At 40.2% G+C, this 23,449-nt stretch overlaps 1 protein-coding gene and 2 non-coding genes across 5 annotated transcripts in view; all 3 read left to right on the top strand.

Moving 5' to 3' along the window:
* The window catches only part of stan (Protocadherin-like wing polarity protein stan), a 219,639-nt gene that overhangs the window by 185,811 nt on the left and 10,379 nt on the right, over nt 1-23,449 (top strand). For 2 of the 3 annotated variants that reach the window (XM_069498934.1, XM_069498933.1), the window contains exons 21-50: nt 454-621; nt 1,221-1,395; nt 1,997-2,122; nt 2,638-2,878; nt 3,742-3,964; nt 4,625-4,767; nt 5,239-5,376; nt 5,665-5,819; nt 6,558-6,724; nt 7,132-7,404; nt 7,694-7,807; nt 8,363-8,537; nt 9,070-9,212; nt 9,554-9,740; nt 9,903-9,995; nt 10,091-10,200; nt 10,612-10,821; nt 11,246-11,432; nt 12,371-12,670; nt 13,174-13,413; nt 14,310-14,754; nt 15,701-15,842; nt 17,001-17,222; nt 18,976-19,196; nt 20,352-20,498; nt 20,596-20,793; nt 21,244-21,336; nt 22,058-22,174; nt 22,721-22,839; nt 23,172-23,357. In XM_069498934.1, coding sequence (XP_069355035.1) covers nt 454-621; nt 1,221-1,395; nt 1,997-2,122; nt 2,638-2,878; nt 3,742-3,964; nt 4,625-4,767; nt 5,239-5,376; nt 5,665-5,819; nt 6,558-6,724; nt 7,132-7,404; nt 7,694-7,807; nt 8,363-8,537; nt 9,070-9,212; nt 9,554-9,740; nt 9,903-9,995; nt 10,091-10,200; nt 10,612-10,821; nt 11,246-11,432; nt 12,371-12,670; nt 13,174-13,413; nt 14,310-14,754; nt 15,701-15,842; nt 17,001-17,222; nt 18,976-19,196; nt 20,352-20,498; nt 20,596-20,793; nt 21,244-21,336; nt 22,058-22,174; nt 22,721-22,839; nt 23,172-23,357 — 5,458 coding nt within the window. The remainder of the gene's footprint in view (nt 1-453; nt 622-1,220; nt 1,396-1,996; nt 2,123-2,637; nt 2,879-3,741; nt 3,965-4,624; nt 4,768-5,238; nt 5,377-5,664; nt 5,820-6,557; nt 6,725-7,131; nt 7,405-7,693; nt 7,808-8,362; nt 8,538-9,069; nt 9,213-9,553; nt 9,741-9,902; nt 9,996-10,090; nt 10,201-10,611; nt 10,822-11,245; nt 11,433-12,370; nt 12,671-13,173; nt 13,414-14,309; nt 14,755-15,700; nt 15,843-17,000; nt 17,223-18,975; nt 19,197-20,351; nt 20,499-20,595; nt 20,794-21,243; nt 21,337-22,057; nt 22,175-22,720; nt 22,840-23,171; nt 23,358-23,449) is intronic. The other variant, XM_034968852.2, reaches the window with a different exon arrangement.
* Nucleotides 13,664-13,825, top strand: LOC117982717 (U1 spliceosomal RNA). The gene has a single exon (XR_004673548.1). It is a non-coding gene; the product is annotated as a U1 spliceosomal RNA (small nuclear RNA).
* On the top strand, nt 18,509-18,670 carry LOC117982720 (U1 spliceosomal RNA). The gene has a single exon (XR_004673550.1). It is a non-coding gene; the product is annotated as a U1 spliceosomal RNA (small nuclear RNA).

Raw genomic sequence — 23,449 nt, 5'->3', positions numbered from 1 at the left:
CATATGCATTACAAGGGAGTCGACGGCTAGCTTCTATTCTTTACTAGGTAGATAGATCAAGTAAAGTAAATTAAAATTATTTTTTTTTCCTCTAATCTTTGTAAGGTGGTAGATTATTCCGTATCCGGGTATATTTCTATTCCGCCCAATTTACCACCCTTACAAAATGCAGCAGTTTTATGCCTTGCCATAGCGATTCGGGGTACAGCCCTCACAGTCCTCACACTATATTTACTTCTTTCAGGTACCCATTTTATTTTAGCGTGCAAATAAGCTGGTTTTCCTGTAGAAATGATGCCAAACAACAAAGTGGCTATTTATCCATACTAATATTATAAATGCGAAAGGTCTGTCTGTCTGCTAGCTTTTCACGGCCCAACGCTTGGTGTAAAATACCCTATTCCTGTCGCCTTTACTGGTCTTCTGTGGTTTTACTGTCGTTATTTTTTCCAGGATGACACCGATGTCACCGGCAACATCCTCAACGTGTCCTTCTCAGCGAGGAGGCCGGACGCAGAGGTTGGCATCAGCGGCGACACTTCACAGTACTACTCGCCCGCCCACTTGCGCGAGCGAGTGTACTTGCATCGCGCTACGCTCGCTAGACTTGCTACTGTACAGGTACTATCCAATAACCTCTATGCACTCAACATCATAGACGTGCACTGCTAAATATAGGTCTCTTGTAGGTATTTCCACACACCACAGTTTTGCGCCCGCGCCGCCAGAATCCAGCGGCTCTCTGCGACTCGTTTTATGTCGTCTGTCCACCTAGTGGGGGGGTTTTCCGACGCCTTCCCGTGCGAGGTATATGATGCACAAGACACAGGGTACATTGGTTAGCACTAGCTGGGTCATTTCGAACGAAAATCACGTTTCGCCGAAGTATATGACACAGGACACTGGCCATTAAGTTTTGAAGCAAAAGCACACAATACTTACAGTGCGCGGCAGAAAATAATGTACGTCGACCTTTAGAATAAGATTTCGGCTTCGTAGAGCATTGTCTCTGTCACTCATATCTATGTGACGTTTTGTCTGTCACAATGAGAGACAATGCTCTACAAAACCGCTATCTCTTTCTAGAGTTCGAGGTCGTTCGAGAGTCCATGTTATATATTTATTACTTACATTAGGTAATAGGTATACCTAGAAATTACTTGAACTAACCTACTCATGCATAAACATAAAACTTAAGTGAACATTTGATTTTACCCAAGGTCCTGCCCTTCGACGATAACATCTGCGTGCACGAACCATGTCTGAACTACGAGGAGTGTCTCACGGTGCTCAAGTTCGGCAACGCGTCCGGCTTCATCAACAGCGACACTGTGCTTTTTCGACCCATCTATCCTGTTACTACATTCACCTGCCAATGCCCTCAAGGGTTTACTGGTAAGTTTTGATCTATTTTCGAATTTGAATCATTTCCAAGACACTTTCAAACCGTCTTTTTCTTTGAAATCCATTTTTTGATATTCTTTTGAATGGCCTATCTGTTGTCTTCTCTATCTTCCTCTATTGAGAAGAATCTATATTGTGATTGTGATCGTAAAGATGTCCAGGGTCTAGTGATAGAGCAGAACCCAAGAAGCAGCAAGAGCAGAAGCAGTGATAGAGTCGAAGCCGACCTTCGTTACCCGTACTTCGTTATCTCGAAGTTGACTATCTTAACCTCAATATCAACCTCCGTTACTTGGACATCGGAACTCGCTACCTCATGGGCGATCTTCATTTACTCGATATCGAGCATTATTACCTGGAAGTCGTTCCTTCCAAATTGAACTTCGTTACTTTTACTTTGACATCCTTTGACAACTTCGTAACCTCGACATCGACTTTCGTAACTTTGAAGCTGACGTTGAAGTTGACCTTCCAGAAAACATAGAATTCCTTCGGCACTAAACGATTTCCGTTTAAATAAACTAAACCATAATCCACGCCGGCAAAGTCCTACGTAGAAGCACAAGCTAGTTTATCTGTTCTATCTGTCCAGGTTCTCGGGAGCACTATATGTGCGACACAGAAGTGGATCTGTGCTATTCCTCGCCGTGTAAAAACAACGGAACTTGCGTGCGACGAGAAGGGGGCTACACTTGCGTTTGTGGAGCAGGATTCACTGGTGAATATCGATGTTTTTAAATTATATTTTTTTAATTCTTATTTATTTGAATAAAAAATTGTAACAACAAGAAGACAAAGAAAAAGAAAAGTAGAAGAAAATAAAAGTGGGCAGGGAAACACTTAGATATTACTACTACTAATACTATAGGTATTATTAATCACAGTGATGCAGCCTAAGGATCGTGCCTGTCCAGCAGGTAACAGGTGCCTATTCTCTTTTTTTTAAGGTACCAATATTGAGTATAGCGGGGAAAACGGTAGCCGGAGGGGTATTCCGTATTCTAGCAGTGCAATTTAATGATTCAGGATTTGTCTACAAGCGAATTTGCACCATTGTATCATTATCAACCGATAGACCTCCACTGCTGGTTATAGATCTTTTGGGGGATCTCTTTTGGAGACTTCTACGTGCCACGGTCTTGCGCTGCCTGAATCCAGCGGCTAACTGCGACTCGTTTGATGTCATCAATCCACCTATTGTAGTGTTATTCTCACCTATTCTTCCAATTTCAGGCGTAAACTGCGAGACGATCCTAATAAAAGCCACATGTGACATGAACGGCGACGGCAGCGTGTGTCGCAGTGGGTCCCAGTGCGTTGCTAGGAAGGAAGGGGGGATCTTATGTCAGGGGTGTACCATCGACGCGGCCTATACAACTGATATGTGTGAACTGAGGGCCAGGAGCTTTCCTACCACTTCTTTCTTGACATTTCCAGGCCTTAAGAGGCGACATCGCTTCCATTTAAAACTTAAGTAAGTCTTAGTTTATTATATTATATACCATATAGGTAATAGATTTTAAATAAAGATTGTCCAGAACAGGCTTGTTAAAAAAACGGATCGACCTTCTTTGTGTTTTCTCCAAGCAACGCGTCTTTGGCGAAGCAAATTGTGATGTGTGCAATGTACCTATATTGCAAAATAAACAAACACAACAACAAATTTTTCAGTCTCTTAACTAAAGGGAAAGGTTTAGAAATCTACGAGAAGAAAAGTATCTGAAGTGTCTAAAGTCTTAGTTTCCAATTCAGTAGTTGAAACTATAGTGTGTTTATTTAAGGAACCATTAGTCCTTATTTTGGTCAAGCTTGAGTCGTCCATAAAACGTGTTTTCACTGTATCTCCTATGGTTTTGAATGTGCTCCCATACTGTCCCAGCTAAAAAAAAACACATTGTTACTAGGACATATTACCAGACTGAACTACAGTGAGGGAACTCTCGATTCTGAATCGTTGATATGTTCAATACTAGGCTATGGGTGACCTGAAATCAAAGAAAAATACCTAGCGTCAAATTTTTAGCGTCATTTGACGCTTGCCAGTAAAGTTGAAGCCTTACCGTTTTGTTACAAGTTCCCTAACTGTCCATAACTGTGGTATTATGCTAAGGATAGAAAATTGTATTAAAATATGTAAATAGTAGGGACCTAGGCACCTAGTGTCAATTTAAGTTTTGTTTGCAAAGGAAATACAGAAGCATTCTTTGGTGCGCGGTTGGAATGACAGTTCGGTATGATATGTTTGTTTAGGATTTATTTTTTTCGTATTATTGTACCCCTTATCCCTAACAATATTTTTGTGAACTATTACCCTATAAGATAATCCTTCCGTCACAGATTTGCAACTCAGACAACATCAGGCCTTCTCCTCTACAACGGTCGATACAATGAGAGACACGACTTCATAGCGCTGGAAGTGATCAGTTCAGGAGCTGGCGAGGGCGGAGGGTCGGGGGTTCGATTCACATTCGCGCTGGGAGGCGGCAAGACTGAGGTCACTGTGGAGGGAGACGTCGCTGATGGTTTCTGGCATACTGTTGAAGTGGAATACTTTAATCGGGTATGATTGCTTTTTTATTAAACTTCATTTTACCAAAAATCTGCACCTATTATAAGTCCCGCAAATTGCTATTGCGCTGGAACTATATCTCATTAACATCGAAGTGACGTCATTTTGACGTCTGCCGAAGTAAAAATATACCATCAGCTCGAAACTTCAGTCTAGTGCTGACGTCACTAAAATGGCGGCCACGCGCATTAGCAATTTGCGGGACTTATAGGTGCTTAACGTGAACTTTACTTGTTAACCTTGTAACCATAGGAACTTTTTTGTAACAAAAATAATATTAGCCAAATTAAATCAAATCAAATCACATAATTTATTCAAAGTACACTTTTTGATTGTCAGTTGTTGGATTTGTATGATTATGTAGTGGTGGTAATTAATTACGTAAACTTAAAACTAAAGCTACGAGGGTTCCAAACGCGCCCAGGTCTGAGAAGAACCCACAACGAACTCGGCTTTAGTTTAGCTTTGTTATAATATAAGGTAAGTCGGGAAATTCTTCTTCGGTGTATCTTGTCACTTGTGCTTTTTATCTTCTATGAAGTACGAGCAGATCCTTGGTACAACGTGTTCGATAAGACAGGACTGAGATATTTTAACTTTGCCTTTTAAAATTTTCTTTCCAGTGAAATAAACTCTATATTTTGTACACAGACTGCGACTATGATTGTGGATGACTGTGACAAAGCGCTGTCGCTAGCGGGCGCGGCGGAGTTCGGCGTGAAGTACGCGTGCGCGAACTTCACGCGGAAAGTGCTGCCACCGCGATGCGATATTCCCACTGAAACTTGCCACAGGTATAAATAAGAAAATTATACTTTTAATAAGTGTTTTTAGTTTATTTTTATGCATTGTAGGCATCTTCTGATATTAAAGAAATCCTTACGTCCTTACATGCTTACAATGATCCTTACATAAAACTGAGTCAATCAGTTTTCCTTTTTTTACTGCAAGATAAGCTTGCGCTTCACGATATGCTAGCAATGATGAGGTCTAAGTTGGAGCGCTCTTGCCACTCTGCTATTCACTTTTACCTTGAAGGTATTTAAGTTATATGTGGCAGGAAACCACGTTTCAAACCTAAGCTGTTCGTCTCAGAAATGAGTGCCAAAAAACTGAACTGAACTGAACAATTTAGCCTGAGTTAACCCTGAGTTGGCCTGAGTCACCAATAAATTTTGTACTTGCTTTAAATAGTGTAGCAATTTATTGATAAATATCACTTACCCGTGCCATTTATTTTGTCCCTTATTCTTTAAACTCTTAAGCAGATTCCTCGACCTAACCGGACCTCTACAAATTGGTGGACTGCCGAACATCCCGAGCAGTTTCCAAGTGAAGAATAAAGACTTTGTCGGCTGCATATCGGATCTGTTCATCGATCACAAATTTATTGATTTGAACAGGTAAGATACCTTGAAATATTAAATCGCTTAATTCGAACGCACGCACGCAAAATTAGATAGTCTTTTTCAAAAAGTGGAAACTGATTTAGAGTTTAGCCTTTCTGGAGTTTTATACCTGGCTAGCTTATGCCAGCGAGTTCGTCCGCGTGGACTATACGAATTTAAATTCCCTGTTGTAACCCCAAAAGGGTTAAATTTTCAAAAACCCTTTCTTAGCAGATGTCTACCTCATAATAGTTAAGTATATGCATGCCGAGGGACTAACCAGTCATAAATTCTTGCACGCAGTTTTGTGTCGGACAACGGCACGTTAGCTGGGTGCCCAGAGAAGCGGTCTCAGTGCAGCAGCGCGCCGTGCTACAACGACGGCGAATGTCTCGACCTATGGGACACCTTCCTGTGCAAGTGCAACGAGGGGTACACGGGGAAGGATTGCGCTGATTGTAAGTTTTTATGCCTTTCTTTCTAAGCTAGATTTCTTGAATTTTTAGGGTTTTTCTAATAGTGGCAAATAACAACGGTTACTTTAATATAAAATTAGAGTTTTGTGTGATGAAGTGCAAATAATAATTAATAAACTACTCTCTGTTATTAAACCCTACTCTAACCTACCCTAAGTAGTTAAACTTCTAAAAACAAAAGTACCCTGTAACTTTTTAGCATGTAACAGCAGTAATACCGGATTCATCTATATATATAAAAGGAAAAGGTGACTGACTGACTGACTGACTGACTGACTGATCTATCAACGCACAGCCCAAACTACTGGACGGATCGGGCTGAAATTTGGCATACAGATAGCTATTATGACGTAGGCATCCGCTAAGAAAGGATTTTTGAAAATTCAACCCCTAAGGGGGTGAAATAGGGGTTTGACATTTGTGTAGTCCACGCGGACGAAGTCGCGAGCATAACCTAGTTTGAAATAATATAGCAATCTGACTGAAAATACCCGAAAATTTGAAATGAAGGTCTATGAATACTGCCGGCCTCTTCAGTCAGCGATATGAGATATTTTGTCCGCACATTTAATGATTGCACTATGCTTAACTTGAACTTTTTTTGATGTTGGTAGGTATCCCTTAAATCTACTGTTATACTTATAAGTGTAGAGAACAGACACAAAAATAATAATAGTCTGTATAGCTCTACAATTTCATCATGTCATACTTTTCGTTCAGCTACTTCACCCCCGTGGCGCTTCAGCGGCGACGGCATGCTGTCGTTCAACCCTCTGCTCCGCCCCATACAACTGCCGTGGCTCAACGCCTTATCCATACGCACGAGACAACAGGACGCCTTCCTTATGTCTGTGCAAGTGGGACAGAACAGCAGCGTTACTATCACTGTAAGTTTACTAAAAAACTTTTACGATTAATTTTTCCAATTTTTTTTACTCATTCTTGTCATACTACAAACAACACAAATACAAACCAATTTAAGACTTCACATTTTGGGAAACTTGCTTATTATGTTATAGGTACCTACTTATCATGTTAACTTGCTTATAAAAAGTAATTATCTCGTAATTCTACTGAACAGGCACTAAAACTAAGTACAAATTAGATAAAGAATTAGGTAAGTATGACTCGAATAGATGGCATGAATCCTCAAAGAAATATTTTCGTAAACATACTTATTTTATTTTATTAGAAATTCCTTTAAAAATATACTTAAATATTTTTTATTTATCTTATTCATATTTTGCTGGAATATCGATTACCAAATTTTATTGTTCGTAATTATTTTCAACAGTTGAAATCTGGCCTCCTACACTATTCATACAATGGGGAAACAATGTTCCTCCCATCGACCACCCTTGCCGATGGATCATGGCATCGCATAGAAATCAAATGGCTCGGAACCGATATATCTGTGAGCATAGATTACGGCCTTCGCAATGCTTTGTTACCAATGCTGGCCAATAAAATACAAGGACAATATATTGGCAAGATCCTCATTGGCGGATTGGATACCACTGCAGGATTGTTGGCGTCAGATGTTGGATACTTTGAGGGTTGTATTCAGGTGAGTTAACCCTCATTACTCTTTTCGAATATAAGTTAATATTTTGTTTACAATCTTGCCCGAACAGCTCAGTCGTTGAGCAAAATATATTCACTGATAGGGTTTAGGGTTGAAGAGGTCCCCAATTAGATCAAAGAAGATCGAATTAAGAAGATACCATTTACCAAATTGGTCAGGTAATCAGGACTTACCTCAAAGGTCTTCTATCTATCTTTAATCATAGAATATATTACGAATTTAATAATAATTATTAAGTACTGAAGGGATCTCAATAAAACTGTTGTTCTAGGATGTTCGAGTGGGAACTGCTCAGTCGCTACTAAATCGGCCGACCGTCAGAGAAAACGTTAGAGATGGATGTCAGTCGCGAGCGGACTGCATGCTGTCTATTTGTCCACCATACGTAAGTGTTGCAAGCTTAAAAACCTCTCAAGAGATTTGTACCAAATTGAATTTGCTTGCCAGTTCTTTATTGAATTTAACATACTTTTTTTTTCTTTTAAAATGTACGAGTAATTTGCTTCCAATGAAAATAAGTATGCATACCTATACTAAACCTAATTTCCTAATCTAATATTAACCTTCTATATGATGCGTTTTAGGATAATAAATTAACTGCTAGGACTAAAAATTATATGCTGTTTTCCTCCTTCCTGCATGAATCATGTCAAACAGTATTTTTAGTCCAATTTATGCAAATCTATCACCAGTTTTAGAGGTGAAGAAAAACGAATTCCCTGAGAGTTCTCCATAATGTTCTCAAAGGTGTGTGAAGTCTGCCGATCCGGACCAAAGCGTGATGGACTAGTCTATGCGTTAAACTTCTCATTCTAAAAGGAGACTCGACTTAGTAATTGCTCGCAATGGGTCATAGTTCTGTTAAATTTTAAAGGTCTAGCCGCACTAGCACCATTTTCCGAGTTATACTTTTACCTTCTAAAAGAGCCTTAATTTCCAGAGCAAGTGTATATCCTCTTGGGATAACACGGAGTGCGTGTGTGATCCGGGTCGACTGGGCCCGCAGTGCGTAGCGGCCTGCGACCTCAGCCCGTGCGGCCAACACGCGCTCTGTGTGCCCAACGACAGCGATAAGGGGTACTCTTGTAGTTGCTTTGTGGGGTATATGATGACAGGTAAGTTATGTTTATTTAAATAATTTTATTGCGTAAAAACAACACTTCATTACTTATATAGTCAACTTTATAATATGTATTAATCAAATAAAGTTTAAGTACTAATTCTTAGTACAACTAAGAATTATTACTATCTAAATCCATGGGATTAAAATCGGACTTACTTTTTACACAAAAAGTTAAAATGACATGTGAAAACTTAAAAATGCATTATACACGTAATCACCTCTTGTCTGTCATAAATTAGTCAACCAACATAATATGAATCAAATAAATTTTCTTTTGGCATACTCAACTAATTTTTCCCTTTTTCCATTGGCTTTAAATGAGGGTCTCAACTATAGTCCTCGACAGGTTGAAATGGCAATCGGGCTATGAGGCGAGGGGACCCCTCGCACACCCGCACGTCACCCGCGCTCGCCCGCACTGGATTAGCGTGGGGGCTGTGCGGGTGTGCGGAGCGTTCCCTCCCAGATTGCCATCTCACAGTATTCTCACTCACTCACCTTATTGTTGTTATTTTGCTGTACAGGGCAAGGTTGTATAGAGGAGGACATGCAGGAATGCCCCAGCGGTTGGTGGGGCTCGCGCCGCGGCGCGTGCGGGCCGTGCGCGTGCGACGCGCGCGGTTTACACCCTCATTGTGATACTGGCACGGGGCAGTGTCGATGCAAGGTAACAAAATAACAACTAAAGAAGTCGTTAGGTGTCGTGGACAGCCTTGCCTGGTTCTTATGCATTATCTTGTATCCGAGACTAGCTTAAGCTCGCGACTTCGTCCGCGTGGACTACACAAATTTCATTTCCCCTATTTCACCCCCTTGGGGATAGAATTTTTAAGAATCCTTGCTTAGCGGATGACTACTACATAATAGCTATTTGCATGCCAAATTTCAACCCGATCCGTCCAGTAGTTTGAGCTGTGCGTTGATAGATCAGTCAGTCAGACAGTCAGTCAGTCAGTCACCCTTTACTTTTATATATTTAGAAGATTTAAACGTGATATTATTTTGCAGGAAAACCATTACAAGCCTTTAGGATCAGAGCAGTGCATCCCCTGTCAGTGTTACGCGGCCGGATCACTCAACGGATCATGTGAAACTCTCTCTGGACAGTGCTACTGTCGCAGTGGGGTCATCGGTCGAGCTTGTGACTCCTGCGCTAACCTCTATGCTGAGGTCACGCCTAATGCTGGATGCAAAGGTTTGTAGACCCTATTAACAGATGTATTCTTAGAGTTTTTCCTATTGCCTATTAAGCCCAATGACCATCGGTTTAGTTATTTATTTACGCAAAAACGCAGTGTGGCTAATTCAAGAGCAAATAATCCCAATACATTATTTTAATTTATTATTGTTTTTTCAGTTGTTTATGATGGATGCCCTCGGTCATTTTCTCACGGCGTTTGGTGGCCACAGACGAAGTTTGGAATCGAAGCTATCACAGATTGTCCTACAGGTACCTTTTAATAGCTGAATTTCTCAAAAAAGCAGCATATCTACCTAGGTTTTATAACTACCTAGTCATACTAAAGTAGTTCTCTTATATTGTAGGATCTAGCGGCAAAGCGACACGTATGTGCGATAAAAGTCAAGTGATTCCATGGCAAGAACCAAATATGTTCAATTGCACAACATCTACATTCTACCAATTAAGGAAACAGGTATGAATAGGCAGAATATATTTAAGATTATATGAATATATTTAAGACTAGATGATGCCCGCGACTTCGTCCGCGTGGAATTTAGGTTTTTAAAAATCCCGTGGGCACTCTTTGATTTTCCGGGATAAAAAGTAGCCTATGTCCTTCCCCTAGATGCAAGCTATCACTGTACCAAATTTCGTCAAAATCGGTTGAACGGATGGGGCGTGAAAGGCTAGCAGACAGACAGACAGACAGACGGACAGACAGACTTTCGCATTTATACTATTAAGTATGGATATGGATTAAATGAATGCTGTGTAATGCGTTTTGCAAAAATACATCAATTCTTCCTTTTTTTGTGTTTCACTTATTATGCTGGCGTGTGCATTTTCATTAGCACGTAAAATTTTCAAAATTTTATTATTCCAGCTGCATAAAATAGAAACCGGCGAGCTACAAGTGAACACATTCGTCGGTGTTCGCTTGGCGGAGGACTTAGCGAGCGCGTGCGCGAACACTCCGCGTATGTTCGGCGCAGACGTGTTGGTCGCGGAGGGGATCCTGCTGGAGCTGCTGCAGTACGAGCTGCGGCAAGCGGGCCTGAACCTTACCCATAGCCAGGATAAGGACTATGTTCGCGTGAGTGTAGACTTCTTTGCCATTTTAGCTGCATATAATAGAGACGCGATTTGCTAGCGAACACGTTCATCGGTGCTCGTGAGTTTTTAGTTCCATAAACTAAATTTGAAACATATCTGAAGTAAGAATTCTGAGTTTATCCTGGTTTTTTGATAACAACTCAAATTCAGCTTTACCTATTTAGTTTGGCATACGGTTGAAATTGGTATGACGTACACTCTCTGCTCTGGTCATTCTTTTTTAGATGTGATTTTTTTTCTACTTAGAATCCAAAAAAAAAAAATTGTCATTCTTTACAATTATTATGGTTATGATGTTGAGCATCATGACCGCTTATGTTCTTCTTTCTCTATCTATTTTATGAGTGCCATTTTTTTGCCATAAGAAGTTCCAAAAACGAATGATTGTTTTATTCGCATTACAGAATATAATAAAATCCTCAAACACGATACTGAATCTAAAATACGACAAAGAATGGCGTCGCATACGAGAGCTCACTGGCCGTGGCGTGGAACATTTGCTCCAACAGTTTGACAAATACATCGCAGTGCTCGCGGAAAGCCAGCACGATACCTACACCAGCCCCTTTGAGATCGTCACTTCGGATTTGGGTAAGATTTCTTTAGTTATACCACCAAATTATCATCGTTCTTGTGACTAGTGGCTTCTATCGTCAAATTTACATTGGAATTCATAGTCAAAAGATAGGGGCTTCTTTAGAGGACGATTGAAACGACATGTGTCACATTCAACCTTTATAAGTGCCTTGTAAGTGCCTTAAAACTATATTAAAATTGTGTTGACACAGAAAGTCCCCTAAAAAAGTCCCTATCTTCACTAAAAATTCCGGTGTTAATGTCGTCTGTCCACCAAGCGGATGCAGGTTATAAGTTTTCAGTCTATAAAATGAGTTACTGGCATGAAATAACTTGATGGAATAGACGTGAACTCAATATCAAGAAACGGGTTCCATTTACAGTGCGACAAGGCTCTCTTGGCACTTGAATGACATTGATAGGGGGGCGCTGTTGGAGAGCAAAGGCTTAGAATATTCAAACAAGAACAAAGGGGACACTTGACGGCAACGTTAGTTCCGATTTTTGCCACGCGCCAAGATAGCCTTGTCGCACTGTAGGAAGGAAAGATCTGGGAGTAAACGTTCTACACAACGCGGCACGTCTTCCAGATTATTGAAGTTTTGTGGTTGTTTGCGGACGACACAGATGATAGTAAATTGTGTTTAAATGAATTGTTGAAACGCCATATCACATATAATCTCGGCGATATTACACCGTATTATACTTTTCGTTATGCTTATGATTTTCCTCATATTTCGGCCACATCATACTCACCAACTAGGTGGTCCGACCAGCTAAAGAAGTCCAGTAGGTGTGGATTTTATCACATTGTGAAAATGGCCACCAACAGAAGCCGTTGGAAACAGATAATCCATTCGAGGGCAGTTTGCCAGGACCACGATCTTCAGCAATGAATGAACGACCAGAGAGAGAGAGAGATGATTTTCCTAACTCTTAATTTAACATTTCAGTGATCGGCGTGGACATAGTGACAGCAGAATCTATCTATGGCTTCGAACCAACAACCCTCAACCGTTATGGAGACTCGTACACAACTGAACGGGTCGTTCTACCCGACACATCCGCTTTCATACATTCCCCCATACAGACTCCAGGCTATTACGGCATTGGCAAAGCGAAGAACAAAAAACCCTCCAGTCCTACCGTGTCCTTTCCAAAGTACAACAATTTTGTGAAGAGTAAGAACAAGTTTGATAAGTTCTCGAGGGTGCTGCTTCCTTTGGATTTGATTGGGATCAATAATGCACAAGGTAATAACTATGTTTTCACTCTCTATTTTTTATTTTTAGCTTTTTTACTATTTTAGAGAATCCCTAACACATGCCATTAGGCCCAAAACTTCTAGGCATATAGCAAAATAAATAATTGGTATCTACCATTTTATTACTCTGCCAAGACTTTTTTGTAGTAAAATTATTATAGACTAGCTTATGCTCGCGACTTCGTCCGCGTGGACTACACAAATTTCAAACCCCTATTCCACCCCCTTAGGGGTATAATTTTCAAAATTCCTTTCTTAGCGGATGCCTTCGTCATAATAGCTATCTGCATACCAAATTATAGCCCGATCCGTCCAGTAGTTTGAGTTGTGCGTTGATAGGTCAGTCAGTCACCTTTCCTTTTATATATTTAGAAGATGTCGGTATCTTCAGGATAAATTCTTGAGGCATTTTTTTACAATTTTTATACAGATTCTTAATTCGTTCTGAGATCTTGTATGCTTGTATTGTAGCTTTTTCTTGTCTTCTAACAGAAAACTTAGAAACAAACTACGAGTCTCGAGCAGTATTCTCTTACTTACAATACTCGAGAAACGCCTCACAACTAATGCCTTTACGTATTGACGAGTCGGTTAGTCGGCGTTGGGGAGTCAATATTACTATAGGATCGCCGATACTGCAAGTGGCGTTATTTGTACCGGAGTATGTATGGGTTAGAGAGACGAAAGAGGCTGATGAAAATGGTGTCGATAACAATATGGAGGATTTCGAAGGTTTGTAATAGATTTAAAGGTATTTATTGAAGTTTTTAATTATGAACTTCAGCACAAGATTAGAAAATGACACGTAAGTATTCTAATTGCTTACTCATCAAAAAAGTTGAATCGATATAGTTAATGACAGACATTACAATTTACAACATATTGTCTTCTTTTTGAACTAGATGGCGCCACTAGGGTTTTATACCGCAGCGTCGCATTACTGCTACTATAGTATAAGTTGTTTCCTGAACAGTGTGAAATCATACTTACCTGGCGTAGGGGACACCGTGATCATGAAGGCGGTTCCCCCAGAGCGAGGCCCTTCCATTGCACTGCGGCTGGGTTGACCTCTGTGATTATCCCTAATGTGGATAACTCGGACGCGTAATTTTTGGTAGTGGGGACTGCGTACGCGCCGTCCCCCTTGTATATGCTTTAAACTAATTATCAGTCAAAAGAAGTTTACTATCGTTGAATTGAAATACACTATTGCATAAGGATTAAGGACGGAAACTGATTTAAGTATTTAAATTTTGTAATGCTGTTGCTTTTTGGCAAGAGGTTAGAGGAAAATGCTGGGCCTTATTAATGAAACTATTGTAATTATGTAGACTACTGACACGTAGATTTCTGTCGCGAAAGTTATGTATAACAGGTATTTTTGAAGTCTGTGGCTGTAGTAAATAGAATAGAATATTATTTTTTTCAACTAAACTTTTACATGTGCTTTCGTCAAATAGTTTGATTTATCACTGGTTCGGAATGGAGTTCCTACCGAGAAGAATCAGCAAGAAACTCAGCGGTTGCTCTTTTAATGTGTTCAATTATTTACAAAATTATTTATTATACTGACTTAGTTTAGTGAGCGGCCTGTTTGTGCCAAGTCTAAGAAGTATTTAATTTTCCAGGCCTAACATACAATAACAAAGGTCATCCTCACCCAAACAACATTGACAACCATATAACTCCCAGCACACATTCAAAACACGATCCGTGGCCTCAAACAGATGAATACTCTAACCACGATAACCATGGGCCAGTAGTTATACAACCAGCGTATAAGAAATCGGAGAAATCTTACAACGACAACTTCCAAGAAAACGATTCATCTTATGTAGCAGAAAGATTGGAAAACTCCGAGGGTCCTAAAGTTTTAGCCCTAATTATGGAAAATGAAAAAAATAAAGAAGATAATTCGACTAAGGAGGTCGCGAAGAAGAAATTGGTATATAAAAGTTTGAATGGAGTACGTTTAAAGAAGCCAATAAGGTTGCAATTGTGGCTGGATATCAATAGAGATACGTTCGGTTCAAGAACAAATCCGCAATGTGTGCATTGGTCTACTTTGAGAGGGTAAGTGTTAAAGTAAATATTAGTTAAATCTTAGTGTCGGACGTTGTTAATTCTTACTAACTAGGCCATAGTTTCGACAGTGTATCCGTCGATTACACTGGGTAAGTAACGTTACTCCAAGTCAGTAACTGGTGTAATCAGAACGTTAGCAAAAACTTAGCGTTATTTTTATACTACCTAAATACAATCCAATACTAATAACCATTTGCCTAATTTTGTGGGTTTGTGATTTAGTATTTTTTAAATCCGCAATTTATAGCGTGCAAAATTATACGGCCTACTTACGCAACGTTTGTTGACCTCTAGCGTCAGTCAGTTGTTTTATTTGCAATATATCGTTAACTTTTACAAAATATAGGTTTAAAAAAAAAACGTTTTTTTTACTGTGGTATCATACCAGTAATCACCAGTACGTACCTGTCTTCATATTTGCTAGCGTTCTGGTTACACCCTGTATTATAAATCGTCACAGGAAATGAAAATCTTCTCTTGAGGTAGTCCGAAAATTTTACACTATCATGCTTTATTGCAATTAGGGTTGCCAGGCGTCCGGATAAAGCCGGACAGATGTAGGCTTTTTGATTGCGTGTCCGGCCAAAATAAACGGTGTCCGGCTTGTCCGGCTTTTGTTAGGCATTTGTTGTTTTTACATTTGGCAAACGAGCGTAGCCGAGCGCAGGCGAGTCGACTGTCGGTCTCTCCCGCAGGCGGCAGTGCCGTCTGACAACAAGATTTATGACAATAATAAAAAAAGCTTGATTTTACATAAAAAATTTTGTCGTAGCTATTAATAGTTAATACTAAGACACAAAATCCTCAATAATGTAGGGTGTCCGGCCTTTCTACCCAAATGTCCGACCAAACTGGCAGGTCTGCCCGGCTATTAGGTTTGGCGACCTGGCAACCCTAATTGCAATGCATTATTTGCTGTGTAAATTGTCAACAGGTCTGGTGAGTGGTCCCGTGTCGGCTGCCACACGGAAATCGACTACGATTGGTCGCCGTACTCCAATGACCCATTACTGATAAACTGCACTTGCAATCACCTTTCCACCTTCGCTGTCTTAGTCGACGAAGTTGATATTGAGGTACCTAATGCATTCTCAATTTCATTCTAAAATTAAGTTTCTGCGACCTTATAACTTATAACATTATATTATAAATATCAGACGAGTCGCAGGGAGCCGCTGGATTCAGGCGGCGCAAGACCGTGGCATGTGGAAGTCCCTACAAGAGACATATGTCCAGCGGTGGACGTCTATCCGTTGATGATGATGACGAAGTATCAATTTAATTTACTACGCGTCGGTCTTAGTGCCAAGAAATCTTGGTGTGTTAAATAAATTAATAAACCTATCTGAGGTATAAAAAAAAATCACAAGTATAGTAAGCGACAGACTAAGATGGCAATCGGGTTGGGGACGCATCGCACACCTCCTGCACTAACTAACCCGGTGCGGGGTGACGTGCGGGTGTGCGGGGCGTCCCCCTGCCTCATACCCCGATTGCCATCTCGACCTGACGCGTACTATAGGTACAATTTATATGAGTCGCATAACTATTGCAGCTCTTCAAAATATGAGATGCGGTGTGTCTTCTAAACTTATTGTAAAAAAAGCCTAACTTTGGTTTGCTTGTATAACTCTCTTTAGTAAATATAACTTTTTTTAACGTAGGTCATCATCATGATCAACCCATCGCCGGCTCACTACAGAGCACGGGTCTCCTCTCAGATTGAGAAGGCTTTGGCCATTGTCTACCACGCTAGCCATGTGCGGATTGTAGACTTCACGCACCTTTGAGAACATTATGGCGAACTCTCAGGCATGCAGGTTTCCTCATGATGTTTTCCTTCACCCGTAAAGCAAATGATATTTAATTACTTAAAACGTGCTCTGAAAAGTTAGAGGTGCGTGCCCGGGATCGAATCCCCCGACCTCCGATTAGAAGGCGTATGTCCTAAACACTAGGCTACCACAGCTTAAAGTAGGTACTTAATCTAAATATATGAAATGAAAAGGTGACTGACTGACTGACTGACTGATCTATCAACGCACAGCTCAAACTACTGGACGGATCGGGCTGAAATTTGGCATGCAGATAGCTATTAAGACATATGCATCCGCTAAGAAAGGATTTTTGAAAATTCAACCCCTAAGGGGGTGAAATAGGGGTTTGAAATTTGTGTAGTCCACGCGGACGAAGTCGCGAGCATAAGCTAGTAATTCATAATTTTTTTTTCACAGTTTATACCAGAGCCATCTCTCCTAGAGTCGGTAACATCGTACACTGGCTTCAGCATATCTCTGCCACTGCTTCTATGGACTTGGACAGCTCTTTGCCTCATGCGCGGTGGTGCGGCGACCGTATCCAATTCGATCCACAAGCATCTGATATTCTGCGTGTTTATGGCCGAACTATTGTACTTGATCGCTTTGAAAGCGCGCAGTTCCTTAGTTCAGAATGAAGTAAGTAATATTATGTCTATCATATCATATAATAAAATCCCGCAAACTATTTTGGACTTACCTTTGCACAAGTTTAAAAAATCTATTAAAAATATGCTCCTGAAAAAAGCATATTACACAATTGAAGGTTATCTAAATGATAAAAGAGCGTGGATTTGACCTGCAGTTCGCTCCAGCAACGCACAAGACTGCAAATACTATTTTATACATGGCATAATCTTGTACCTATATCAAATATTTGAAAAGAGCAACCGCCGAGTTTCTTGCTGGTTCTTCTCGGTAGGAAAGGCATTTCGAACCAGTGGTAGATGCATCCGACTATTCGTAAGTAGGTACTTGTAAAAGTTTATTCGAATAAAAAAGATTTTTATTTTTATTTTATTTTTATCTAAGTAATTATATTAATTACTAATATTATAAATGCGAAATTTTGTACAGGGATAGCTTGTATCCCGGGATGAACATAGACTATTTTTGTCATAGAAAATCTCTCTTCTCTCGTCTCCACGGTCTCTCTCGTCAAACCTGAAGCCGTGGGCATCACCAAGTCACTATTTATTTATTTATTTTTATTTTTCATGTACCAAAATTGTAGTTACAAAGTAATAATAAATTAAGTTACATTGGGAATGCTTATCTCTAAACAGAGATTTCTTCCAGCTTCCCATTCAAGCGTAAGCGTCACTATATTCCATATGTGAAAGTGTCTTTGTTAGTTTGCCCTTTAGGCTTCAATCACGTCGCAACAGAGCAACGGATCGATGTGTTTTTTTTCAAGTTTTTAGTAACAGACTTACAGAGTAACATAAGCTACTTTTTATCCCGGAAAATCAGAGTTTTCAAGGGTTTTTAAAACCATGCGGACGAAGTCGTGGGAATCAGCTAGTAAGTAATAAATTCAACACGTATCATCAGTGCAAGAAATAAAAAATTAGTTGATTGTAAAAGTTGTCTCAGATATTATGTTGATACTTTTTCCTCATTAGGTAGGTAATCCTAGAAAAGTTGTTGATATTTGTATGCGAACTATTTATTATACCTACTACTAAATACATAATATATATCAAATACTTGTTTTCTAAGGCTGTAATGTGAAATTTTAAATTTCTTTAATAGCGCATTCGTTGCCGAAAGAATAATTCTAACCAGAAAAAGAATTTTCTCGCAATCAGCCATTGTTGAATTTGTTCGCAAATTGAAACTAGATGGCGCCGCTAGTGTTTTATACCGCAGCGCCGCATTACTACTAAGCAAAGTATAAGTGGTTTCCTAAACAGTGTGTAATCATACTTACCTGGCGTAGGGGACACCGTGATCATGAAGGCGGTTCCCCCAGAGTGAGGCCCTTCCATTGCACTGCGGTTGGGTTGACCTCTGTGATTATCCCTAATGTGGATAACTCGGACGCGTAATTTTTGGTAGTGGGGACTGCGTACGCGCCGTCCCCCTCGTAAATCATTAAAGCAAGCGAATTTATTGATTCCATTCAACATGACCAGGCAGTGTGCACTGTGCTTAGTTTAACTTTCTAAAATATTATATTGTATGCCTACTTTAAGTCGTCTGTCATTTACAACAACTCACTCGGTTTTTCTAATCGATTGAGAGTTGATTTATTACTATTTTGAGTTAAATTAGTTAAATTTTTTTTAAGTGGCAATTTTTACTCCTGCTTATTATCGACCACTATTCGAAGACATCTATAATCTATATTAGGTTGACCCCTATTATGATAATGAATATTTGTCACCAGTTCGCATGCAAAGTGGTGGCTATGGGTTTGCACTACTGGTGGGTGTGCGCGCTGGCGTGGGCCGCGTGCGACGCGTGGCAGCTGCGGCGCCTGGTGCGCGAGCTGCGCGACGTGAACCATGGGCCGCTCGCCGCGCAGCTCGCCGCCGCCTACGCCGCGCCCGCGGTCGCGCTCGCGCTTGCGGCCGCGCAACATCAGCACCAGTACGGAAACGCGCTGTTGTAAGTATAACTTACGTTAAGTTCCCGTGGGATAACGATGGTTCGTCACTACTGAACGTCGGCTACGGCATCCAATCTCAACGAAGACTAGCCAACTACGCCGTCGGTCCCTGGAGCTAAATCCCAAGAAAAGCTATAGCTGGACGTCGTAAATGTAGACCAGAGCTAATAGACTGCGTAAATCGGATGCTCGAGACCGGACAACGTGGGCAGCAAAATGTAGGAAGTGTCCACCTACTTAAATCGAAGAAGAGAACTAGGTGAATGGGCAAACACAGAAAATGTAGGTACAGTACTCGGCCGAAAGTAATGTACATCGACCTTTAGAAGGAGATTTGTAGAGTATTGTCTCGGTCATTGAGACCGACAAAACGTCATATAGTTATAAGTGACAGAGACAACGCTCTACAAATCCGAAATGTCATTCAAGGCCGATGTACATCACTACTGTACGTACCTTCCGAAGCACGGGAATGATGAATACACCAACTTGAAGTCATTTTCAAACAAAACGGCTTATACCTGTGTTAAATGTTAATTCTAACTCAAATTATGCGCGAAATTCTATAATTCCACGCTTGGTACGTACTTATAACAATCAGTTCGCTGAGTTTGACTTATTTTACCTATCAAACAATAAATTTAAAAAGGAATTAAGAAACTATCATCGTAAAACAAAAAAAAAAGTAGCTAACATCTAAATATGCATGCAATCATACACTCCCATTTACACACACACACACACATGCACACACGCTCACACATACTCATAAGCACACACTCACACACGCATACACACACACATACAATCATACACACACTGTTGTAATTTTATTTTATTATTGTATATACCTACATTTATTCTAACTCTATTCTGTTAAAATAGTTTAATTATAATTTTAAGTAATCTCTTTTGGCCTTCTGTTATACCTAGATTTAAATTTAAATAATAATTATGTATTTACGCTGTTGATTACTTTCAAATAAACAAAAATAAAAAAAATAAAATTGAATCTTAGAACTAGAAATTTAGTTCGTGATTTCGATCAAAACGCCGTACAGTTTCAACAGTTTTTTTGTTCTTCCTGTGTAATTCCGCTATTACTTACAACGTTTCGTTCGCTAGCTCTATGAATCCCTTGTTTGGTCCCTCAGCTGCTGGGTGAGCTGCCATGAGGCAGTGGTTTGGTGGGTGGTGATCCCCGCAGGAGTGTACGCTCTGGCCGCGCTGATATTCCTGGCGGGGGCCACTCGCGCCGCCTTTACTGTTCGGGACCACGTTATCGGATTTGGGAATTTAAGGTATTTAAGTTATCTAAAAATTATCTAATAAGAACCTTTCGTGGACGAGTCTAACTAGCACTTGACTGGTTTTATTAAAACTTGACTGTTTTTTTAGGATGCTTCTAGCAGTCAGTATAGTTTGCCTGCCGTTGCTTTGCGTGGCGTGGGCGAGCGGGCTGATACTGGGCAGCGAGGCGGGTGATCGGAGGAACGTGCTCAGCTCAGTGCTGGCCGGAGCGGTCGCCTTACACGCCGCGGCCGCGTCGCTGGGGTACATCGCTTTCAACATACGAGTGCGGGATAACTTGAAGAGGTGAGAGGGAATTCTCTTCTTCAAATGTTTCATACGTAGACATACCTACTCCCTACTCCTAGTCTGAATAAAGCCAACATAAAGGCAACATTCTAATGAATCTAATAAAATCTAAAGAGCCTAGTATACATTGGTCCAACGCGCTCGGTAATATTATATAGAGAGGTACTTGGGTTCGTATTGTCATTGAAAATCACTTAGATGAATTTATTAGTTGTGTTAACAGCAATTGTGACAAGCATCTACGGAACCCTACACTCCGCGTAGCCCGACACGCACTTCACTGGTTTTTATACTTACCTTCCTAACTAACCTAAGCATTATGAGGAATTCTTTATGATAGCATAAACTAATCGCCCAAAGTGCAAAATACGTTTCTGGTCTGTCATTTTAAACAACACACATTATAAGCTAAATTATTTATTATCATAATTTGTTCATTGTTCACAGGACAATTTTGCGATGTATGGGGAAGAAAGTACCACTTGCTGACACATCCGTCATTATAAGCACGAGTGCCCAAAATCTGTCTCAAGTGAACAGGTAACCTTAATCTGGCCTTTGCTTACCTATCGCTGTAGCTTATCGCGAAAAAATTAATAAAACAATTTTTTTCCAACTTGCTCGAATATTGCTTCATTGTTCTAAATAACCGTCAATCAGCTCTTTTCTGTACGCACGCCAGCAATTTCAGACAATAATAGAAATTGCTGGACAGTTTCATACAGGTAACGAGGTTTTTAAAAAGGGACAGAACATGAACTTTACATTTAGAGACTCTAAATTTTAGTGCATGCTACAATTTTTTTTTTTTTTTAAATAGAATAGCCATATTAAATGACTAATATTCCCCTTTTCTCTCCAATTAAGCGTCAGGCTTGTGCTAGGAGTAGGTACGACAATAGTGCAACGGGCGGGATTTGAACCGTCGACCTTTCGGTTTTCAGTCCACTCCTATACCGGTTGAGCTATTGAGGCATTTAAACGGTAGGCTTGCGACTTGCGCTAAAATCACGGGTTTTACTATCTAAAAATTAAATTTAAAACTGTCAAACTGCGTCTGTCCTTTTCATATTACATTAGTAAGAAGAGGATGCGAATACTCTAAAATTAGGTTGTGCTCAGAATCAGTATCTCTAACATATATCAGGTGTTTTTAGGTAGGTATACTATTTATTTGTAATCTACAGCATGTTTGTTTCTTTACTGAAAATGTTTTAAAATCTTCATGTCACTAACCGCTCCAAAAATAACACTTAAACAGATCAGCGCTAGCGTACCACAGCAGTACCGAGCCTGGCCGACAACTCCGCAACATCGGGATATCGGCCTCTTCAACTACCTCAAGATCCACTACCAAAACTAGCTCTAGTCCGTACAGGTTAGTATCACTAGAATATCATTTTGCTGGTGTGAGCCAAGTCTCAAACCTCTAAAAGGTCATACAAGTCGACTTGTCATGTACACGTATAGCCATACACCGTCAAGTTTACTGGACGCTGCTTCAAGTTCGCTGCAAATACTTGACAGTGAACTTGATCATATATTATATTATGCCCACCGTTAGTCTCACTTTCACCCGTTTTTAAATACGCTTTGCAGTACTGTTTCATTTCTTAACTTGTCTCTTCAGGATATTCTTAACTTTCTTAACTTTCTTTTGTAATGAAGGAATTTTGTAGAGCAGCAAAAAATCTCCCGGTTTTCACGTGTTGCAATACTGTTTCTTTTTTTAAATTGTGACTTTATCTCCTGAACAACCTATTTCTTTCTTCTAGGTAAGTGAACTCTAACCTAGACATAATCTTTGTTTTTCATTGTTTTTTATTAGACGAGATTGTCACCAAGCGCAAGCCTATCTCACAATAAAAAAAACATTCTTCTGTAATAAAAGGAGTCGTTTTATTGATGACTGGGTTTGTTTCAGCCGCAGCGACGGCCAGCTACGTCATACAAGCACGTCGACGTCCAACTATAACACCAGTGCGAGTGACATGCCCGCCTATCTGAGAGGATTTGACTCCTCACTGCATACGAGAAAAGAGGGTAAGGGTACATTAATAACCTCGTGGCATAGGTACTTTATCTAATTTTAAAATCTTTCTGTTCTACGCATAAGTCTACTTTAATAATGTTTGGTACTTCAGAAAAGTCTCTAACCATGGTATTGGACAAAGAAAAAAAATTGCTTTTACCATTTTAGCACAACTACTAAAACTAAATAGATATCTTTTACTGCTACAAGGTATAATATTATGTAGCAAGGTATGTTAACCGATGAATAAAATTTTTTGCCTACGACATTGAAACAAACAGGTATTTGGATACCTCCATCTTAACTTTTAAAACAACCTATGCAACTATGGTTTAATTTATAGACGAAGGTCGTCGCCGACGTAAAAATCGAGGCGACAACGAAGAAGCTATAGAAGGTACTGAAGGAACCGAAGGAACAGATAGTGAGAGCGAGGCGTCCGCGCGCAGCCTCGACCTCGCCTCCAGCCACTCTTCTGACGACGACGACACCACGTCCCGGCGTTCCAGCCATCCGCCTTCCGCACATCGTAAGTATATCTTGTCTACATCTACGTCTAAGGCAGAAAAGAAACCCAGGAAGAAAGAAGAAGAAGAAGAAGTGGCCCGACCCAGCTCTCTT

The sequence above is a fragment of the Maniola hyperantus genome, chromosome 5, assembly GCF_902806685.2.
Source record: "Maniola hyperantus chromosome 5, iAphHyp1.2, whole genome shotgun sequence".
Lineage (NCBI taxonomy): Eukaryota > Metazoa > Arthropoda > Insecta > Lepidoptera > Nymphalidae > Maniola > Maniola hyperantus.
Note: the sequence above shows the minus strand (reverse complement) of the source record. Positions and strands in the feature narration are given on the sequence as shown.